At 62.9% G+C, this 14,526-nt stretch overlaps 3 protein-coding genes across 5 annotated transcripts; 1 reads left to right on the top strand and 2 right to left on the bottom strand.

Annotated features, from left to right (window-relative positions):
* Positions 1-134: 134 nt before the first annotated feature.
* On the top strand, positions 135-2,617 carry lacc1 (laccase (multicopper oxidoreductase) domain containing 1). Of its 2 annotated transcripts, none has more exons than XM_077728082.1 (5): positions 135-807; positions 1,041-1,219; positions 1,307-1,472; positions 1,554-1,782; positions 1,846-2,617. In XM_077728082.1, the coding sequence occupies exons 1-5, from the start codon at positions 270-272 to the stop codon at positions 2,045-2,047; spliced, it is 1,314 nt and encodes a 437-aa protein (XP_077584208.1). In that variant the 5' UTR covers positions 135-269; the 3' UTR covers positions 2,048-2,617. The 2 variants fall into 2 exon arrangements, with proteins under 2 accessions (XP_077584208.1, XP_077584207.1); XM_077728081.1 differs by having other exon boundaries at positions 138-807; positions 1,038-1,219; positions 1,846-2,611.
* Positions 2,253-9,351, bottom strand: itgav (integrin, alpha V). The gene is made up of 31 exons (XM_077728068.1): positions 8,826-9,351; positions 7,883-8,001; positions 7,445-7,536; positions 7,224-7,338; positions 7,057-7,118; positions 6,934-6,982; positions 6,728-6,850; positions 6,554-6,598; positions 6,444-6,487; positions 6,274-6,330; positions 6,146-6,198; positions 5,986-6,061; positions 5,735-5,864; positions 5,577-5,674; positions 5,403-5,496; positions 5,273-5,318; positions 5,083-5,190; positions 4,954-5,009; positions 4,720-4,874; positions 4,448-4,653; positions 4,197-4,341; positions 4,026-4,118; positions 3,883-3,962; positions 3,674-3,754; positions 3,498-3,603; positions 3,272-3,436; positions 3,086-3,205; positions 2,887-3,009; positions 2,662-2,769; positions 2,473-2,592; positions 2,253-2,401 (listed from the first exon to the last, which is right to left on the bottom strand). Exons 1-31 carry the CDS (start codon positions 8,993-8,995, stop codon positions 2,306-2,308), a joined length of 3,135 nt encoding a protein of 1,044 aa, XP_077584194.1. The 5' UTR covers positions 8,996-9,351; the 3' UTR covers positions 2,253-2,305.
* Positions 9,352-9,972: 621 nt separating this feature from the next.
* On the bottom strand, positions 9,973-14,226 carry gtdc1 (glycosyltransferase-like domain containing 1). Of its 2 annotated transcripts, XM_077728083.1 has the most exons (10): positions 13,890-14,050; positions 12,700-12,884; positions 12,417-12,584; positions 12,165-12,341; positions 11,356-11,445; positions 10,749-10,858; positions 10,529-10,673; positions 10,381-10,451; positions 10,225-10,310; positions 9,973-10,140 (listed from the first exon to the last, which is right to left on the bottom strand). In XM_077728083.1, exons 1-10 carry the CDS (start codon positions 13,899-13,901, stop codon positions 10,015-10,017), a joined length of 1,170 nt encoding a protein of 389 aa, XP_077584209.1. In that variant the 5' UTR covers positions 13,902-14,050; the 3' UTR covers positions 9,973-10,014. The 2 variants fall into 2 exon arrangements, with proteins under 2 accessions (XP_077584209.1, XP_077584210.1); XM_077728084.1 differs by lacking the exon at positions 11,356-11,445 and having other exon boundaries at positions 13,890-14,226.
* Between the last annotated feature and the right edge of the window lie 300 nt (positions 14,227-14,526).

Raw genomic sequence — 14,526 nt, 5'->3', positions numbered from 1 at the left:
GTCCTTTTATGGTGTGCTTAGGGTTGCTGGAACAAAGCCACTCTGTCGAACTTTTGCCGTCGGATTGATCGATCTATCGGCAAGGCAGGAGTTCCCCCCCCCCCCCCCCCCCCCCCCCCATTCTCTCTCCTCTCTCTCTCCTCTCTGTCTTTCTTTCGTTCTGCGCTCCGTCGCTCTCTTCCGCTTTGCAAAAATGAAGAGGAAGTGGAAGCGTCAGAGTCACGTGAGGCCTTTATCTCTCGCTCTTCCTCTTCTTCCTCCTCCCGATCATGGCGGTGGCGGTACTGCTGGACCTGGCGCACCCTTGCGGCTGTGGCGGCGGCTGCGGCGGCGGCTGCGCCGAGCGCCTGCTGCGCCAGGAGGCGGCTCGCGCGGGTCACGGCGCCCACTTGTTGCTGCTAAGTTCGGCCGAGGTGGGTGTGGAGGCGGCGGAGGCGGCCATTGACGCCTGGAGGGGGGGCGGCGGCGGAGGAGGAGGACGGGCGCAGACACGGGGGCAAACGCGCGTCCTCTCCGACTGGCGCCCCGACGCCGCGTCCGCCTACCGCTTGAAATGCACGGTGGACGAGCTGGGCGCTCTCTGTCTGTGCGTGATCACTAGCCGGCGGGGGCGGGCACGCCTCACGGGCTACGAGCGCTCGCTCTTCGGCCCGCTCTACGCCTGGACCTACGTGGCGGGCTGCCGGCCCGACCCCCACCACGCCCCCACCCACCTCGGAGAGGCGGACGACGACGTGGCCACGTACCTGGGCGGACTCCCGCCGGTGGACGGGCCCGTCCGCTTGCTGACGTCGCCGCTGATCCCAGGTGAGCCGATCCCTGGTCCGAGTCACAGGTGTCCAAGCGTTCACGTGGGCCGAAGAGAGGTGAAGAGGGGCCACGCCCTCCGACCAGAATCAGCGGCGCTCCAACCCAATCAGTGGCCAGGAAAAGCCGGGGCCGCAGCTTGGCCCTGCCTTTGACCTTGGTGGCCCGGACCGCCGGCCCCACTTGACTAAATGCTCTATCCACTCACCTTTGACCCGGTCGTCCACCAGCAGGGGCCTTCGGTCACGGCTTCAGCGGACGCTCCGGAGGCGTGTCGTGGACGCCCACCCTGTCCTCCCTGAACCTGGTCGCCAGCCCCAAGAGGCGCGACTCGCCGGCCGTGGTGCGGGAGAACCGGCGCCGCCTGGCCGTGGCCGCCGGCTTCTACCCGCGCCCGCTACAAATGCTCAAGGTGAGTGCGGCCGAGGAGCGGCCAGTAGGGGCGGCCAGTAGGGGCGGGCTGATCCGTGGGTGCGGCCCGCCCCATCCGCCCACCCAGGTGGAGCACGGCGTCCGCGTGTGGGTGTGCGGGCGGGACCAGCCGGAGCGCTACGACGCGGCCGTGACGGATCGGCCGGGAACGGTGCTGGCCGCGCCGGGCGCCGACTGCGTCCCCTTGATCTTCGCCGATCCCGTGGCCGGCGCGGTGGGCGTGGCTCACGCGGGTAGATCGGCCTCCCCGACCGTCCGGCCGTCCGGCCGGCCGAGGCGCCGTGGCCGCTCAGCGCGCTTCCCCACCCCCGCAGGTTGGAGAGGAACGCTGCTGGGCGTGGCGGCGGCCACGGCGGCGGCCACGGTGGCGGCCATGAGCGGCGAGCTGGGCTGCTCGCCCCGCCGCATCCTGGTGGCGTCGGGGCCCTCGGTGGGTCCTTGCTGTTTCGCCCTGGAGCCGCGACACGCCGTCGGCTTCCCGCCGGAATGCGTGGGCCCCCGGCGGGCGGGGGGCCTGGCCGTGGACCTGCGTCTGGCTAACAGGTGGCGCCCGGCGGGTGGCTTGGCGGCACCTCCCGGCTTGAAGCTCCTCCTTGCTCCCTTCAGGCTGCAGCTGCAGGAGGCCGGGATCGCGCCACATCACATTCACGACGACCAGAGCGTGGCGCCGTGCACGGCCTGCCGGCCGCGGGACTTTTTCTCCCGCGAGCGAGACGGCGTCCACTTTGGCAGCCAGGCCGGCTTCGTCTGGATCCGCGAGGAGAAAGAGAGGGAGGGGGAGCGGGAAGTCTCGCTTTGCCCGCGCTGAGAAAGCCGCCGGCAACGAGGCAAACAAAAACAAGGTTTGGATGACTCACGCTAATTTCTTTGTGTCTCGACTCGTTCTTTGGAATCCTTTGCTATCCGGCGGCCAATTCCGGCGGCCAATTCCGGCGGCCAATTCCGACGGCCCCCAAACGGCTTTGGGTGACGCCCAATTCAATGTGGCCGAAAGAAATCAAAGTGGCGCCACGTTCAGAGGGAGTGACAAATGGCCTTTATTGCTAAAAAAGGGGCCCCCGGCGGGCTAGGTGTCGGCGTTGGCGCCGTCCTCCTCCGGCTGCAGCTGCTCCTTCTCCAGACAGTCGTCTTGCGGAGGGCGCACTCGCTTGAAGAAGCCCAGCTGCGGGCGGCGGGGAGGGAAAGAAGCGGGCTCAGGTCTCGCTCTACCGTAGCGGGCCTGGCCTTACCCACCTTGTACATGACGAAGATGAGCAGCGCCAGCAGGAGGAGTCCCGCCAAGGCGGCCAGCGCCACCACCCAGCCGGGCACCGGCGGCGCCGCGTCCGCCACCCACAGCACCCGCAGGCTCACCTGGGAAGGGACGCAGAGGTGGAGTGAGCGGTCGGCCAGCCATATTTTTCACCCCGGCGCCGGCCTTACCGTGGTCTCGTTGGCCGGCAGCGTGGCCGGGAGCTTCCGGTAGGGCATCCGCAGTACGTGGAAGGAGGCGGCCGACACCAGGACGTAGGAGCGGTTCTCCGTCTCCGCCTGGAAGGAGGGGCGCTCATTGGCGGACGGGAAACCGGCACCACGCTCATTCGTTGGTTCGTTGGCTTTAATCATCTCAAATTGGATTGGGATGGACACGCCGTGGCACTTTCCCACCTTGAGAAAGTTGTCCACGTGCAGTCTGGAGTAGACAAAGAGGATGGCGTTCTTCTTCCTCTCCAGGCGTCCCACCTGACAGCGGAGCTTCAGGCAGGCGGCGTCCGAGGCCGAGCCGCACTCCTGCCGACGGAGGGGGGTGGTGGATCCGCTCCGAGACCCCCGGGAACCCCCCGGGACCCCAGGGCGCCCATTTTACCACAGTGAGCAGGCGCTGGTCGTCGCGGGCGGCCTCCAGATCCCTCTTGCGCAGGCGGCCGCGTCCCTCCGTCTGCCGCTCGCCGCTGAGGTTTTTCAGCGCCGCCGGCGGACTGTCGAACTGCGGGGAGCGCGTCGGCCGGTCGGTCGGGCCCGGGGGAGGGAGGGGACTCGGCCGAGACCTCACCGTGACGTTGAGCCGGTTGAGGGCCACGTCGGCGCTGCAGTTGAGGGGCCCCTCCGTCTCAAAGTGCGTGACGTAGAGGAGATCGGCGCCGCCGCCCCGCGGGCCGTACGGCCACTCCACCTCCATCGACGTGAGGCCCAGCGTGCTGGGGCCGGCGTTCAGCAGCTGGGGGGGGGGGTCAAAGGGCGAGAATGCGCGCCGTGGTGCGGCGATGCGGGCCACTCACCTCGTAGACGTGCACGATTTGCGGTCCCACGTCGTCCCCGGTGAGCGGCGCCGCTGGCGACTTCCAGTTGGCCACGGGAAGCAAGACCTGAGCGGGCGACGACGTGCTGCGGAGGCACGCAGAGGCATTTTCACCAATATTTTGGAAGGGAGAAATAAATGCCTTTGATTTTGTACCCTCGTATGGAAACTTGCGCCACCACGATCAGTTTGGTGATACTGGACACTCTGGGGCTGCTGTTGTTGAACTGGTTGGAACTGGAAAAGAGGTTGGGGCCGCCACTTGAACCCTGGCCGTGGGGATGCCGGGCCTTCCGGGCCTTCCGGGCCTTCTGGGCCTTCCGGGCCTTCCCGGCCTTCCGGGCCTTCCGGCCGCCACGACCCACCTGACCACCTGCAGGTCGAAGCGCACGTCGGCGTCGTCCTCCGACAGCTGGTTGACGCTGAAGCGCAACTCGGCCAGCACCTGCCGAACCCGCCCCAAAGTCAGCCCCGCCCTGAAAATGCCACGGCGGGCGGCCAGACTCACCTTGGTTCCGCCCTTCATGGGGTTGCCCAGGTCGCAGACCACCATCTTGGTTTGGTTCTCCTTCTTGTAGGCGCACGACAGCCGGCTCAGCGCCTGGACACCCATAGCGGGTGAGGCGGGGTGAGGCGGGGCGGGGCGAGGACTCCTCCCCCTCCCACTTGCCAGCCTTACCTGGCCGCGCACCACGCCGGTAAAGTCGGCCCGCGGCGGCGGGTAGACGTGCAGCTCGGCCTCGTAAGCGCCCTCGCCGCGATTCTCCGCCTCCACCGTCAGCGTCACGGCGTTGTCGTCGCCCACGGCCATCTCCGTGCGGTCGCTGCCGACGGGACGCCATCGGTGGTGGGAAGCGGGATGGCGGCGCGGGATGGCGGCGCGGGATGGCGACGCGGCGCGGCGGCGGCAGTGACCGAGACGGCGCTCACCTCCGCACCGCCAGCCGCAAGTCGGGCTTGCACACGTTGTCTTGGCCGCAGTCCAGCAAGATGTGAGCCTGCCGGGTGACGTTGGGGGGCGCGGCCACGTCCAGGACGGGCAGCAGTCCGCTGCGGTCTGCGGCGCGGCGGTAGTCCAAGGTGTACTCCAGGACCACGGCGATGGGCGTGATCTTGTCGCGGAAGTCTCGGTCGTCCTGGGCCGCCCGGACGTCAAAAGACCACCCACCACCGCCACCAGGACCACCACGACCACGACTTACCCTGAGGAAGACCGGCTGCTCCTCGCAGGCGGCGTCGCCGCCGTTGCTCAGCGTGACGTTCTTGGCGTAGGCCACGCTCCGGCCGTGCAGGAAGAGAACGCGCTTGGCCGTCTCCTTCTGCTTCAGGCGGTCCAGCAGGACGTCCACGCGGAACGCTGCCGCCGAAGGGGGACGGAGCGCTCCGTCAGACCCAGAGTCTGCCGCGAAGCCGCGAAGCCGCCGACGCCCACTCACTCAGGGAAGCCGGCGCTCCTCGCCCGTTGGCTTTCAGGCAGTACTTGACCTTGAAGCTGCACGTGCGCAATCAGACGGGGCGGCCAGCGGATGGACGGACGACGGGGCGGCGGCGGCGACGGCACTCACCAAGAGACGGCCGCGCCGGAGCCGGGGAGGACGCAGTTCTTCTCCTCCGGGTTGACGATCTGCGGCTCCACGTCCAGCGTGGCGTCCACGCCGATGACGGGACGCGCTCTGTGCGTGCGGGCCAGAGAGGGATTGCCTTTGCGTCCGGGACGCCGGCGACATAAAAAACTGAAAAAAGGCGCCGCCTCACCTGTACAAAACGGCCCGGTCGGCTCCGAAGGCTCCCACCAGTAAATCTGCAAAGACGGGGGACGCAGCCGTAAAGGGCCGTAAAGGGCAGCGGTGTCGTGGACCAGCGCCCCGCGGGAAAATTCCACTACCTGGGTAGCCGTTGCGGTCGATGTCGGTGTTTCCGGCCATGGAGTAGCCGAAACTGGCCGGCATGGAGCCCGACGCCCATTTGCCCTCCAGGACCTGAAAGGGTGGCGGCCCCCACCCGCCCGGGATCAGAAGGGCCGGACGCGTGGCGCGGGGGGCTTCCGAAAGGGGGGTACCTGGGAGGGCGTGGCCGAGGGTCCCCGCGGCCCGCCGTTGTGGATGTAGACCTGGCCCAGGCGGCGCGGGCCGCCGTAAGGGGCGGAGACGGCCACGTCTGCGGACACGCCTTCCGTCAGCGCCCACGCGCGGGTTGCTTGCGCCGCCGTCAACCTACCGTTGTAGCCGTCCATGTCCAGATCTCCCAGGGCGGCCACCGAGGAGCCGTAGCGGGCGTACGCCTGGGAGCCCGTCAGCGTCGACGCCGGCCGGAAGGAGAAGCCTCCCGCGCCCAAAAAGACGCTCACCTGCGGGCCGGGAGGGCCGGGAGGGACGGGAGGCGGTTTACGGGAGGCGGTTTACGGGAGGCGGTTCACGGGTGGCAATTTAAGGGTGGCGGCGGCGGAGGCTCGGCCGGCCGGGCCTTACCTGGCCCACCTCCCGGAGCTTCCCGTCCGAACCTCGGTCCATGAAGAGAGGGGCCCCCACCAGCAGGTCTATCAAACTGAAGGCGCACACGCTCAATGGCGTCCGAATGCATCATCCGCCGCCGGCCGATCCCCTCAAACTTCACCGGCCGCGTGCTCACCCGTCTCGGTTGACGTCGCTGGCGGCCACCGAGTGCCCGAAGTAGGCCGCCATCTTGAAGGGAGGGAAATTGAAAGGTCGTCATTTGCTCCAAACGGGCGGCCGTTTGGGGGCGGGCGCCGAGCTGACCTGAGTTCCCGTGAAGTTGACCATGGACTCCATATTGCGCCCGTTGAAGATGTTGACCTGAAAGGGCAACGTCGTTCAGCCAATGGGTGGCGGCGATTGGGAGGCGGCGGGGAGGCGGCGGGGAGACGGCGGGGAGACGGCGGGGAGACGGCGGGGAGCGGGCCACTCACGTAACCCAGCGCCTTGTCACCGCGGGGAACGCCCGTCACGTAATCTGCGGGCAATTGGAAGCGGGCGTGAGAAAAAGGCCCTCGTCCGTGGCATCCCTCCCAGCGCTAACCTTCTTTTCCGTCGCCGTCAAAGTCTCCCACCGTCACCGAGTAGCCTGCCACGGGACGGACAGACGCAAGGATGGGCGGTGAGGGGCGGGGCCCAAGCCGAGGGCCCGGAACCCGAGCGCCCGAGCGTCTGAGCGCCCGAGCGTCCAAGCGCCCGAGCGTCCAATCGCCCTTACCCAAGTAACTGTCGTCGTACTGCGCGCCGGCCGTCTTGGTGGCCAGCGTGTTGCCGTAGGGGCTGATGAAAGCGCCGTCCGAGCGGGCCAGGATTTCCGTCACGTCGTCCGATATCAGCTGACCTGGAAATGGAGAGCAAAGGAAAGGGGCCCTTGAAAATGGGAGCCCGGCCGGAGAGTGTCGGAGCCACGCCCACTGACGCCACCTTGCCAGTAGAAGCTCCCGGGTCCTCCCACCACCACCCGCTTGTCCGACTGCAAAACAAAGGGGAGTTGGCGTGGGCCCCGCCCGGAAAGGGGAGTCCCGGCGACCGGGGGCGGGGCCTCGCCTTGAGAAAGTCGGCGCTGAAGCCGGCCTGGCAGAAGCCCTGCCCCTCCGGAGAGCCGGCGTCTGCGACAGACAGACAGACAGAGAGAGAGAGATAGAGAGACAGGAAAGGCTAGCTAGCCCGGTGTCGCCCGCCGTATCCTGACGTGACCCGGCCGGCCCGCTTACTGCTTCGACACGGAGAATACTCCACCACCGTGGCGTCTTTCTTGAGGAAACAGGTGCCCACCGGCTCGCGCTCCGACACGCCGAACGTGGACCACTGGTAGAGCGGCGCGCACGCCTGAGGACCCAGAGAGGGAGAAAAAAGACGTAGTAGAAGAAGGGAGGAGGCCGGGACGCCGCCGCCGCCACCGCCGCCACCGCCGCCACCGCCGCCACAGCCTCACCAGAATGTGCTCGCCGTCCGAGCGCACCGAGGCGCCCAACCATTGCTTGGATTTGAACTCCATCTGTGCGCCGTCCGAGTTCTTCCTCTCATCTGACAAAAACGGCGGAGGTGAGGTGAGCATCTACACGTCCAAAAGACATCCTCCGTGTCTGCGCTCGCTGGGGAAAGCCGCCATCTGGCCGTGCCCCACGCGGGCCGCCGCTTCCGTCCGCTCATTCCTCGCCAAGTCGGAAACTTGGCCGGTAGGGGGCGGCGCGGCGGTCGCGCACGACGACAGCGGGCCGAGTCGTCCGCCTAATCTGCCTCGTCGGGCCATAATGGCCCACGGTGGCGGGCTGAGCCGGCGACAAAGACTCTTTTCTTCTGCCAGACGCGCCTCCGGGGAACCGGTGGGGTTAAAGACGGACGGGATTGGCTGTTTGGAGTGCGTGCGTACCTGAGGAGTCAAAGGGGATCTGGCGGCAGCCGCCGGCCCACGGGCAGCCGTAGACGGCGCCCCGCTCCGCCACGTCGCCGGAGGCGTTGGCTCTAGGCGCTCCGATCAGGACGTCCGACCTGTTGCGTTCGTGGGGAGGGAGGGAGGGAGGGAGGGAGGGAGGGAGGGAGGGAGGGAGGGAGGAAGGGAGGGAGGGAGGGAGGGAGGGAGAGAAAATGAAAAGGATTAGAAAAGGCAGGGCGAGACTCGCTTTCCAACTGTGACGGGCCCGAAAACATCCCGAGGGCTCTTCTACTTTGGTGGGGAGCTTGGCCTTGCATTCCCTTCAATGAGGTGACTACAAACTTCCTCGTTCCGACTGGCTGGCGTGACGCTACTTCGGGCAACCGGCGTATCTGACTCACGGAAGAGCGCGAGACACTTTTGCCGTCGACCCAAACGCACGGGACGGACAGTTGGCGGTGGCGTCGATGCAAAAAACTTTTTGCCGGTGTGTATCACTCGGCTCGTCTCCCTCCGAGACCAACAAATACTCCCGCTTTTCATTCTGTTTATTTCGAGCCAAATGAGCTGTGATAAGGCAATGTTTGGCCATGAATGGCTGTCAGGGGCAAATTGGCGGCCGGAAAGGGAGGCCGGCAGGGAGGCTGGCAGGAAGGCTGGCTAGGATTTAGGCAGGCAGCCTAGATGACAAGGAAAAAGAGTGGAGGGGGGAAAAAACACGACGAGTTCTCGTTTCCAATTATGGGCACAGAGGAAGCGCGAATTTCGGGGAGATTCCCCCCACCCCCACCACCACCAACAACAGCAACAGCAAGAGTCGCGCATGCGCACACACCAGGCCAGCCAGCCAGCCAGCCAGCCAAAACATCGCCGCAGGGGCCACTTTCGGCCGGCATCTTTCAAACTTGAAAAGTATCCCAAACAATACACAGAGACTCACCGCTGGCTATCGGGGGCTTTAAAAAAGTCCACCGAGAAGCCAAAGTAGCTGCCCGGGGGGCCGTCGTACACCGACGGTCTCTCGGTGTCCAGATTGAAGGCGCCAGCGAGCCCCGTCAGGCAAAACGTCAGCGCCAGCGCCGTGGCCATGGCCGTGGCCGTAGCCGTCATCGGGAGACGACGGCAAGGGCGCTGGCGTGAAGGGAAGGGCGCTGACGCGATCCGAAGCGAGGGAGGGCTAGCCGAGATCCCCTTGTAGGGCTACGCCGGCCGCACTGGAACGCTTGCGCGAGCCGAGGCTGCTCCGTCTTTATCCTTCTTCCGGTTTGGTCAGGGTTGGTTAGGATGGAGACCCGCGAGAAGGACTTTTCAGTCCCGAGGGAGGGGGGGCACTGCCTGCGCCAGTGCCAGCGCCTGTGCCAGTGGGTGGCGGAAAACACACACACCGTGACGTCAAGCCGCGTCCGCCCCGGCCCCGACAAATTAAAAGCTTGGCCGCCGACTTTACGCCACAAAATCGAAAAAGTTGGCGACGGACGCCCATCAAACGGTGGCGCCCAAGTTACGTCGCTTTAAACGCGGTTGAAAAGAAAAGCGAGGAGGGACTTATTCCAATATTTGGGGGAAGTTTCCTGCGTTTCGAATGCTAGTCCAGAAGAGGACGCTATTGTTTTGGGATTCGAGGTCCACCAAGGTTCATGGGATTTGACATCGTTGAGACCCTTGTCCGGGTGCGTGAGTCGCAATTCCGGGGCTAGGTAGCAGAGGGAGGGTTGCAGACCATTTTACACCATTTCACTCTTTTGGCTTTCACCTCAAGTGCTAATTAGCATGGCCACGTGACAGACGAAGGGAAGGGTCTTTGTTCGAACCAACCACGCCGCCGTCGCCTCCGACGTTCAGACGGTTGCCCGGCCCGACCCACCGCGACCTTTGGCCCGGGGCCTGCCCGTCGTGCCTCCGCCGGGATTATTTGCCGGCGGCTCGTAATTCCGCTTTAATCTTCTTTGAGGCGGCGAGTGGAATTTTTGGACGAGGGCGGCCAAATCCGCCGAAAGCAAAAGTTGAAAGAAGGCCGGCGCCTTTGGCCTTCCTCCTGGAGCGCCGTGCTCGCATGGGTTGCTTTTAGAAACACGGCAGCCTTTTTTTGGGGGGAGACACACCTTTTATTGATAAAAGCAATTTGGAGGCTAGCACGGGAGCATCCAACTCTCCCCTCCTCCGAGCGGCTCGGTCGTTTGGTCCCTCCGTCGGGGGCTCAGCAGCGTTTGGTACTCCCCCTTGAGCACTTCCCAAGAAAAGCGAGACGTGTCCACCTGCAAGAGAGGCTAAGATAAGCGGCGCCGCTTTGGGTGCATTGCGACTGGTCGCCCATTTGCCTTTCAACTGTGTGGCCTTACCCGGATGGCGCGGGCGAGCGCCGGCCGACGGCAGAATTGGCGCAACCTCTTCAGCAGCTGCCGGGGGGTGGCGTAAAGGCACTCGGCTGGAGGGGGGGGTGGGGATTAGCGGGTGGCCAAGGGGTCGTCTTAGTGGCGGGACGGACCGCCGCTCACCTGGGAAGATTTCTGGGTAGACCAAGGCTTTGGGGCAAAGAGGGTAACAGCCGCAGTGCGCCGCCTCCAACCTGAAGGCCAGCAAAAATGAGCGTCGGGAGCAAGCTTTGGTGGGGGGGGGGGGGGGGGGGGGGGGGGCGTATATTACATGGCCACGCCGAAAAACTCGTGGCAGGCGGTGGACACGGCCACGTCGGCTCGCCGCAGAATGCCCAGGAAGTCCTCCCGGGACTCGGCGAAGCCCCAGTGGAGCACGTGCGCGTCGAGGAGCGGGCGGCAGCGAGAAAAGGCCTCTGGCGGGGTGTGGGGTGGTCCTGGTTATGGTGTCGGAGGGCCCCTGCCGGCCCCGGCGACCCCTTTGGGTATACCTGGCACCTGGGCGAAGCTTTCTCCCAGCACGGACAAGCGGAAGTCCAGTCCTTCCTCTTTCAGCTTCAGCAGGGTGCCGAAGAACAGTTCGGGATTCTTGTCGTGTTCCCTGCCAAGACAAAAACATGGGACCCTCACTTTGACAGAAATGCCCCAACAGAACTTGAAGCCGAATTTGTTTTTTGTTTTTTTGTTTCCTTAAGAATTGACCCTAAATAAAGAGGCTGTGGGCAGGTTGCAGCTTGTGTCTTGCTAATGCTTTACAATGAACCGCCATGGCCTTTTACCCACATTCCAGTGTAGCGAAGGTGGTACTAAAGGAGGTTCCTACGCGGATGGTCCGTCCGTCGCGCGGCTGGCGTGAGGGACGGGCCGGCGCTATCCAGGCCAGCGGCAGATTAGCGTCAAAGATGAGAAAAAGATTGCGTCTGGCGGCGCGGCGTTAATCCCAATTTGAGCGCAATAAAAGCGGGCACAGCTGTAATCCAGCTGTGTTTTGGCCAGCCCAGAGCCGATTAGGGCGCCCCCACCGCCCTCGACATGACACGACGGCAAAAACACGCCGCCGGACAAAAAGCTAAGCTCATTTGCGTGGCCGATACTCACCACCTGTGCGGCCAAACCACGTGGAGCGGCCGGGCGGGCGCATCCCTTTCCGTGTCCGCCATGGCGGAAGCGTCCGCTTCCGTGGGCGCCCTAGAGAAGACACGGGATTAAGTGGTGGGACCGGCAAAGGAGGGAAGCCGCGTCATTTGCCGTGGCCCCACCAAACCGAGACGGGCCCCAAATTGGCCCTTCCACAAGCGTCGACTCGGGTTAGCACCAGCGCAAAGGCACGTGGGCGTTATTGACAGTTCTACGGATGAAATTGTTGGCCAATTTTGGCGCACCTCCTGGAAATGGTGACCAGAAAACATCTCAGAATCAACAATGATTCCTCCAGAACCATTGGATGGAGTTGGCCAAGGACACCGACATCCTCCCTCCCCGGTGCCACCAAGGTATTGGAGTGCCTCCGCAAAGGAGGAGGAGGAGGAGGTGCGGGATTATTTTGAATGAAGGTGCTCAGCAGATGTTTTTGCGATTAGACTTGATCTCCTTTGATTAAAGAGCAAACGGGCGAGGAGGCCACGGATCACACGTGACGCATGTGATCCGTGGCCTCCTCGCCCCGTTTTGACGGCGAACTCCGCCTCGAAACTTTCTTTCTTTACGTCCGTCGGGCGAGCGCGGACCGCTTTCCACGGCACGCCGGTCCAAAGCTGAACGCTTTAGGCCGGCGTGACGGATCAACTACTTTAAACTCTTCTCTGAGCTGCTACATCGAGCTAGAATATTCCATGTTCTCGGTTTGGATCCAAAAGAAGACGCACGCCACTTTAAGTAGGTGGCGGCAGAAAGAGAGCCGCACCCACCCGAGCACGTGGGCCAAGCGCAGCGGGAAGTAGAGCGCGCGGCACTTGGGCCGGATGAGCGAGGCCACGTCTCCCGGGGGCCGCCGCTCGGGGATCTTGTGGAGGAAGGCGCCCACCGACGACAGGAAGGACTCCATGTTGAAGGCCGAGTTGAACACCACCTCGTCGGCCACCAGGCTGCAAAGGGTGAGGGGTGGGTGACGGCCAACCAGACCGGCCGGCGGTGGCGCCCTCGCCCGGCTCGGAGCTCACCACGACAGGATCTGGTTGTAGCCGTACTGGAAGTCGCGGTGCTGCTCTTTGCGCACCGGGTAGGCCAGCTGGTTCTCGTGGAAGTACAAGACCTTTTTCAGCCGGGCCAGGTCGGGGCGGAGGGCCGCCAGCTCGCACAGGTTGAGCACCGAGCTGCAGAACAGGACCCTGACGGCGGCACGTGCCACGTTAAGAGTAAAACAACAGCAAAAACAGCAAAACTAAAGATCAACGGGACATAAAGCAAAACAAAAGATCAACATTGGCCTGGGACAAAACTCACCCGTACGCCGGGTCGGGGGGAACGCTGCGGCTGAAGTAAAGCGCCGAGGTGCGGGCCCTCCAGTGCCACTTCTTGGCGGGCAGCGTGAAGACGGCGGCGTCGGCGTCCAGGTGCTCCGCCAGCAGGTCCAGCAGCTGCTTGTGGGAGCCCCCGTAGAAGGGCTCCAGCAGCAGGAGCCGGGCGCCCTGGCGGTCGGAGCGCACGGGGATTGACAGGCGCTCCGGCCGGCGACCGGAGCGCAGAGTGATTGACGCGCGCCGCCATTACGGACACAATGGCGGCTCATTTGCGGCCGGCGGCGGCTCAATCAGCCGTATCTGCGCGGCCAAATGAGGCACCCCCGCCGGGCATTGTGGCCGCCGCCCGTCATTAAGTAGCGCCATTGTGCCGGCAGATAGGCGCCACGCCGGCGTCCTTCCTTCAAGGACCTTTGCGCGCTTCTGGGAAAAAACACCGGTCAAATGAAAACAGGTGACATTTCCTGACCGCCCCACCACCTTCAATTAAGAGATCAATTTGTCTCTCCCGCTGTCCCTCCATTCTAAGAATTCAACTCGTTTGAATGCCATCGACGGCGGCGGCAGCAGACCCCCGACTCATTTTGAACAGGACGACTGTCAACCCTCGCGAAAAATACCTTCATTTTTGAAAATGCATTAGCCACCCTTTCATATGCCCGTGATTATTTTCGATTCATTTGAACACACACACAAGAACAAACAATGAACGGCGCTAGAGGTCCAATCCCCCTGGACTGAGACGAGCGTTTGAACGCAACAAGTCCAGCAGAAACTGACTGAATTTGCAGAAACTGACTGAATTTGAGGCGTATCGAGACCACAGAAAGCAACGGGTCTCGGACTCGGGAAAAGAGAGTGAACGTTTGCCACAACTCGGACCTCCGAAAGAGACCAATTCTCGCGTAAAATCGAGCCGGTCACTGTTTTGCTCCTCTTCGGCGTTCTTACGTCTAATTTATACTGACTGGTCTGACAAGACTAAACAGGCAACCCCTAACTTGCGGCTAGGCTAACACTTGGCTGTTAGCAGGCTCACCCCGCAAGTTAAGCGGGTTAAACACGTCTCCACTCAGCAAGGCTAGCCGACGAGCTAATGCCTAAATTAAAGTTTCCGTACTATAACGCTCAGAGAGAGAGAGAGAGAGAGAAATGCGCGTGGGAGATTCGCACCTGGTACTCCATTTTTGACGTGACGGTCCGACGTGTGTATTATTTTTGGCGTTGCATTGTTTTGAATTTGTTTCCGGCGCCACCCCGGCCGGACTTCCGGTCTTCTTCTTCTTCTTCTCCTCAGCTGCTGACAAAAGCAAATCACATTCGTACATTGGAAAACTATGGAGTCCTCGGGCCCCTTTCGGAATTGGATAACTTTATTCATCCCGTATTCTGTAAATTTCATTGTGGCAGTAGCAAGAGGGCGACTAGACAGAAAAGCAAAGCAAAAGTACATAGTACCAAGCAAATCAAATCAAAGTAAATGGAATCATCAAATCATTAAGACATAAAAGCAGCAAAAAGATAAAACGAGCAAGAGTGGACGGTGTACCGCCTCCACCACCGGCTGCTGCGTGAACAGCGCCATTTTGCTTGCATGTAACATTTAAAAGAAAAAACACATTCTAGTCTTATTATCAGAGTTTATTTTTCTTTTTTGTTCATCTTAAATTCAACATATTAACTGGAAGTGAACTGATATTGACAGATAGTCACGCACAAATGCATAGAAATGACATACTGTAGACTAAATGTCTGAAAACAGGCTTTGCAGCGGTTTGGAACCGACGGCCACTTTGCCTTCTTTGGCAGA

This window comes from Stigmatopora nigra, chromosome 11, assembly GCF_051989575.1.
Source record: "Stigmatopora nigra isolate UIUO_SnigA chromosome 11, RoL_Snig_1.1, whole genome shotgun sequence".
In the NCBI taxonomy this organism is placed as follows: domain Eukaryota; kingdom Metazoa; phylum Chordata; class Actinopteri; order Syngnathiformes; family Syngnathidae; genus Stigmatopora; species Stigmatopora nigra.
The sequence above is the reverse complement of the archived record's forward strand: the minus strand, read 5'-3'. Positions and strand labels throughout refer to the sequence as shown.

Bases quoted from the DNA above. Each gene is read 5' to 3' on its own strand.
- lacc1 (XM_077728081.1), top strand. From the start codon at position 270: ATGGCGGTGGCGGTACTGCTGGACCTGGCGCACCCTTGCGGCTGTGGC. The intron at 1,220-1,306 runs GTGAGTGCGGCC...CCGCCCACCCAG, and splicing joins GCCCGCTACAAATGCTCAAG to GTGGAGCACGGCGTCCGCGT. The intron at 1,783-1,845 runs GTGGCGCCCGGC...TGCTCCCTTCAG, and splicing joins GACCTGCGTCTGGCTAACAG to GCTGCAGCTGCAGGAGGCCG.
- itgav (XM_077728068.1), bottom strand. From the start codon at position 8,995: ATGACGGCTACGGCCACGGCCATGGCCACGGCGCTGGCGCTGACGTTT. The intron at 7,119-7,223 runs GTAAGCGGGCCG...TGTCTGTCGCAG, and splicing joins GTATTCTCCGTGTCGAAGCA to ACGCCGGCTCTCCGGAGGGG. The intron at 3,604-3,673 runs GTACAAAATCAA...GTGCCTCCGCAG, and splicing joins GCGCAAGTTTCCATACGAGG to CACGTCGTCGCCCGCTCAGG.
- gtdc1 (XM_077728083.1), bottom strand. The intron at 10,859-11,355 runs GTGAGTATCGGC...TTGTCTTGGCAG, and splicing joins GTGGTTTGGCCGCACAGGTG to GGAACACGACAAGAATCCCG. The intron at 10,452-10,528 runs GTAATATACGCC...GCTGGCCTTCAG, and splicing joins GAGTTTTTCGGCGTGGCCAT to GTTGGAGGCGGCGCACTGCG.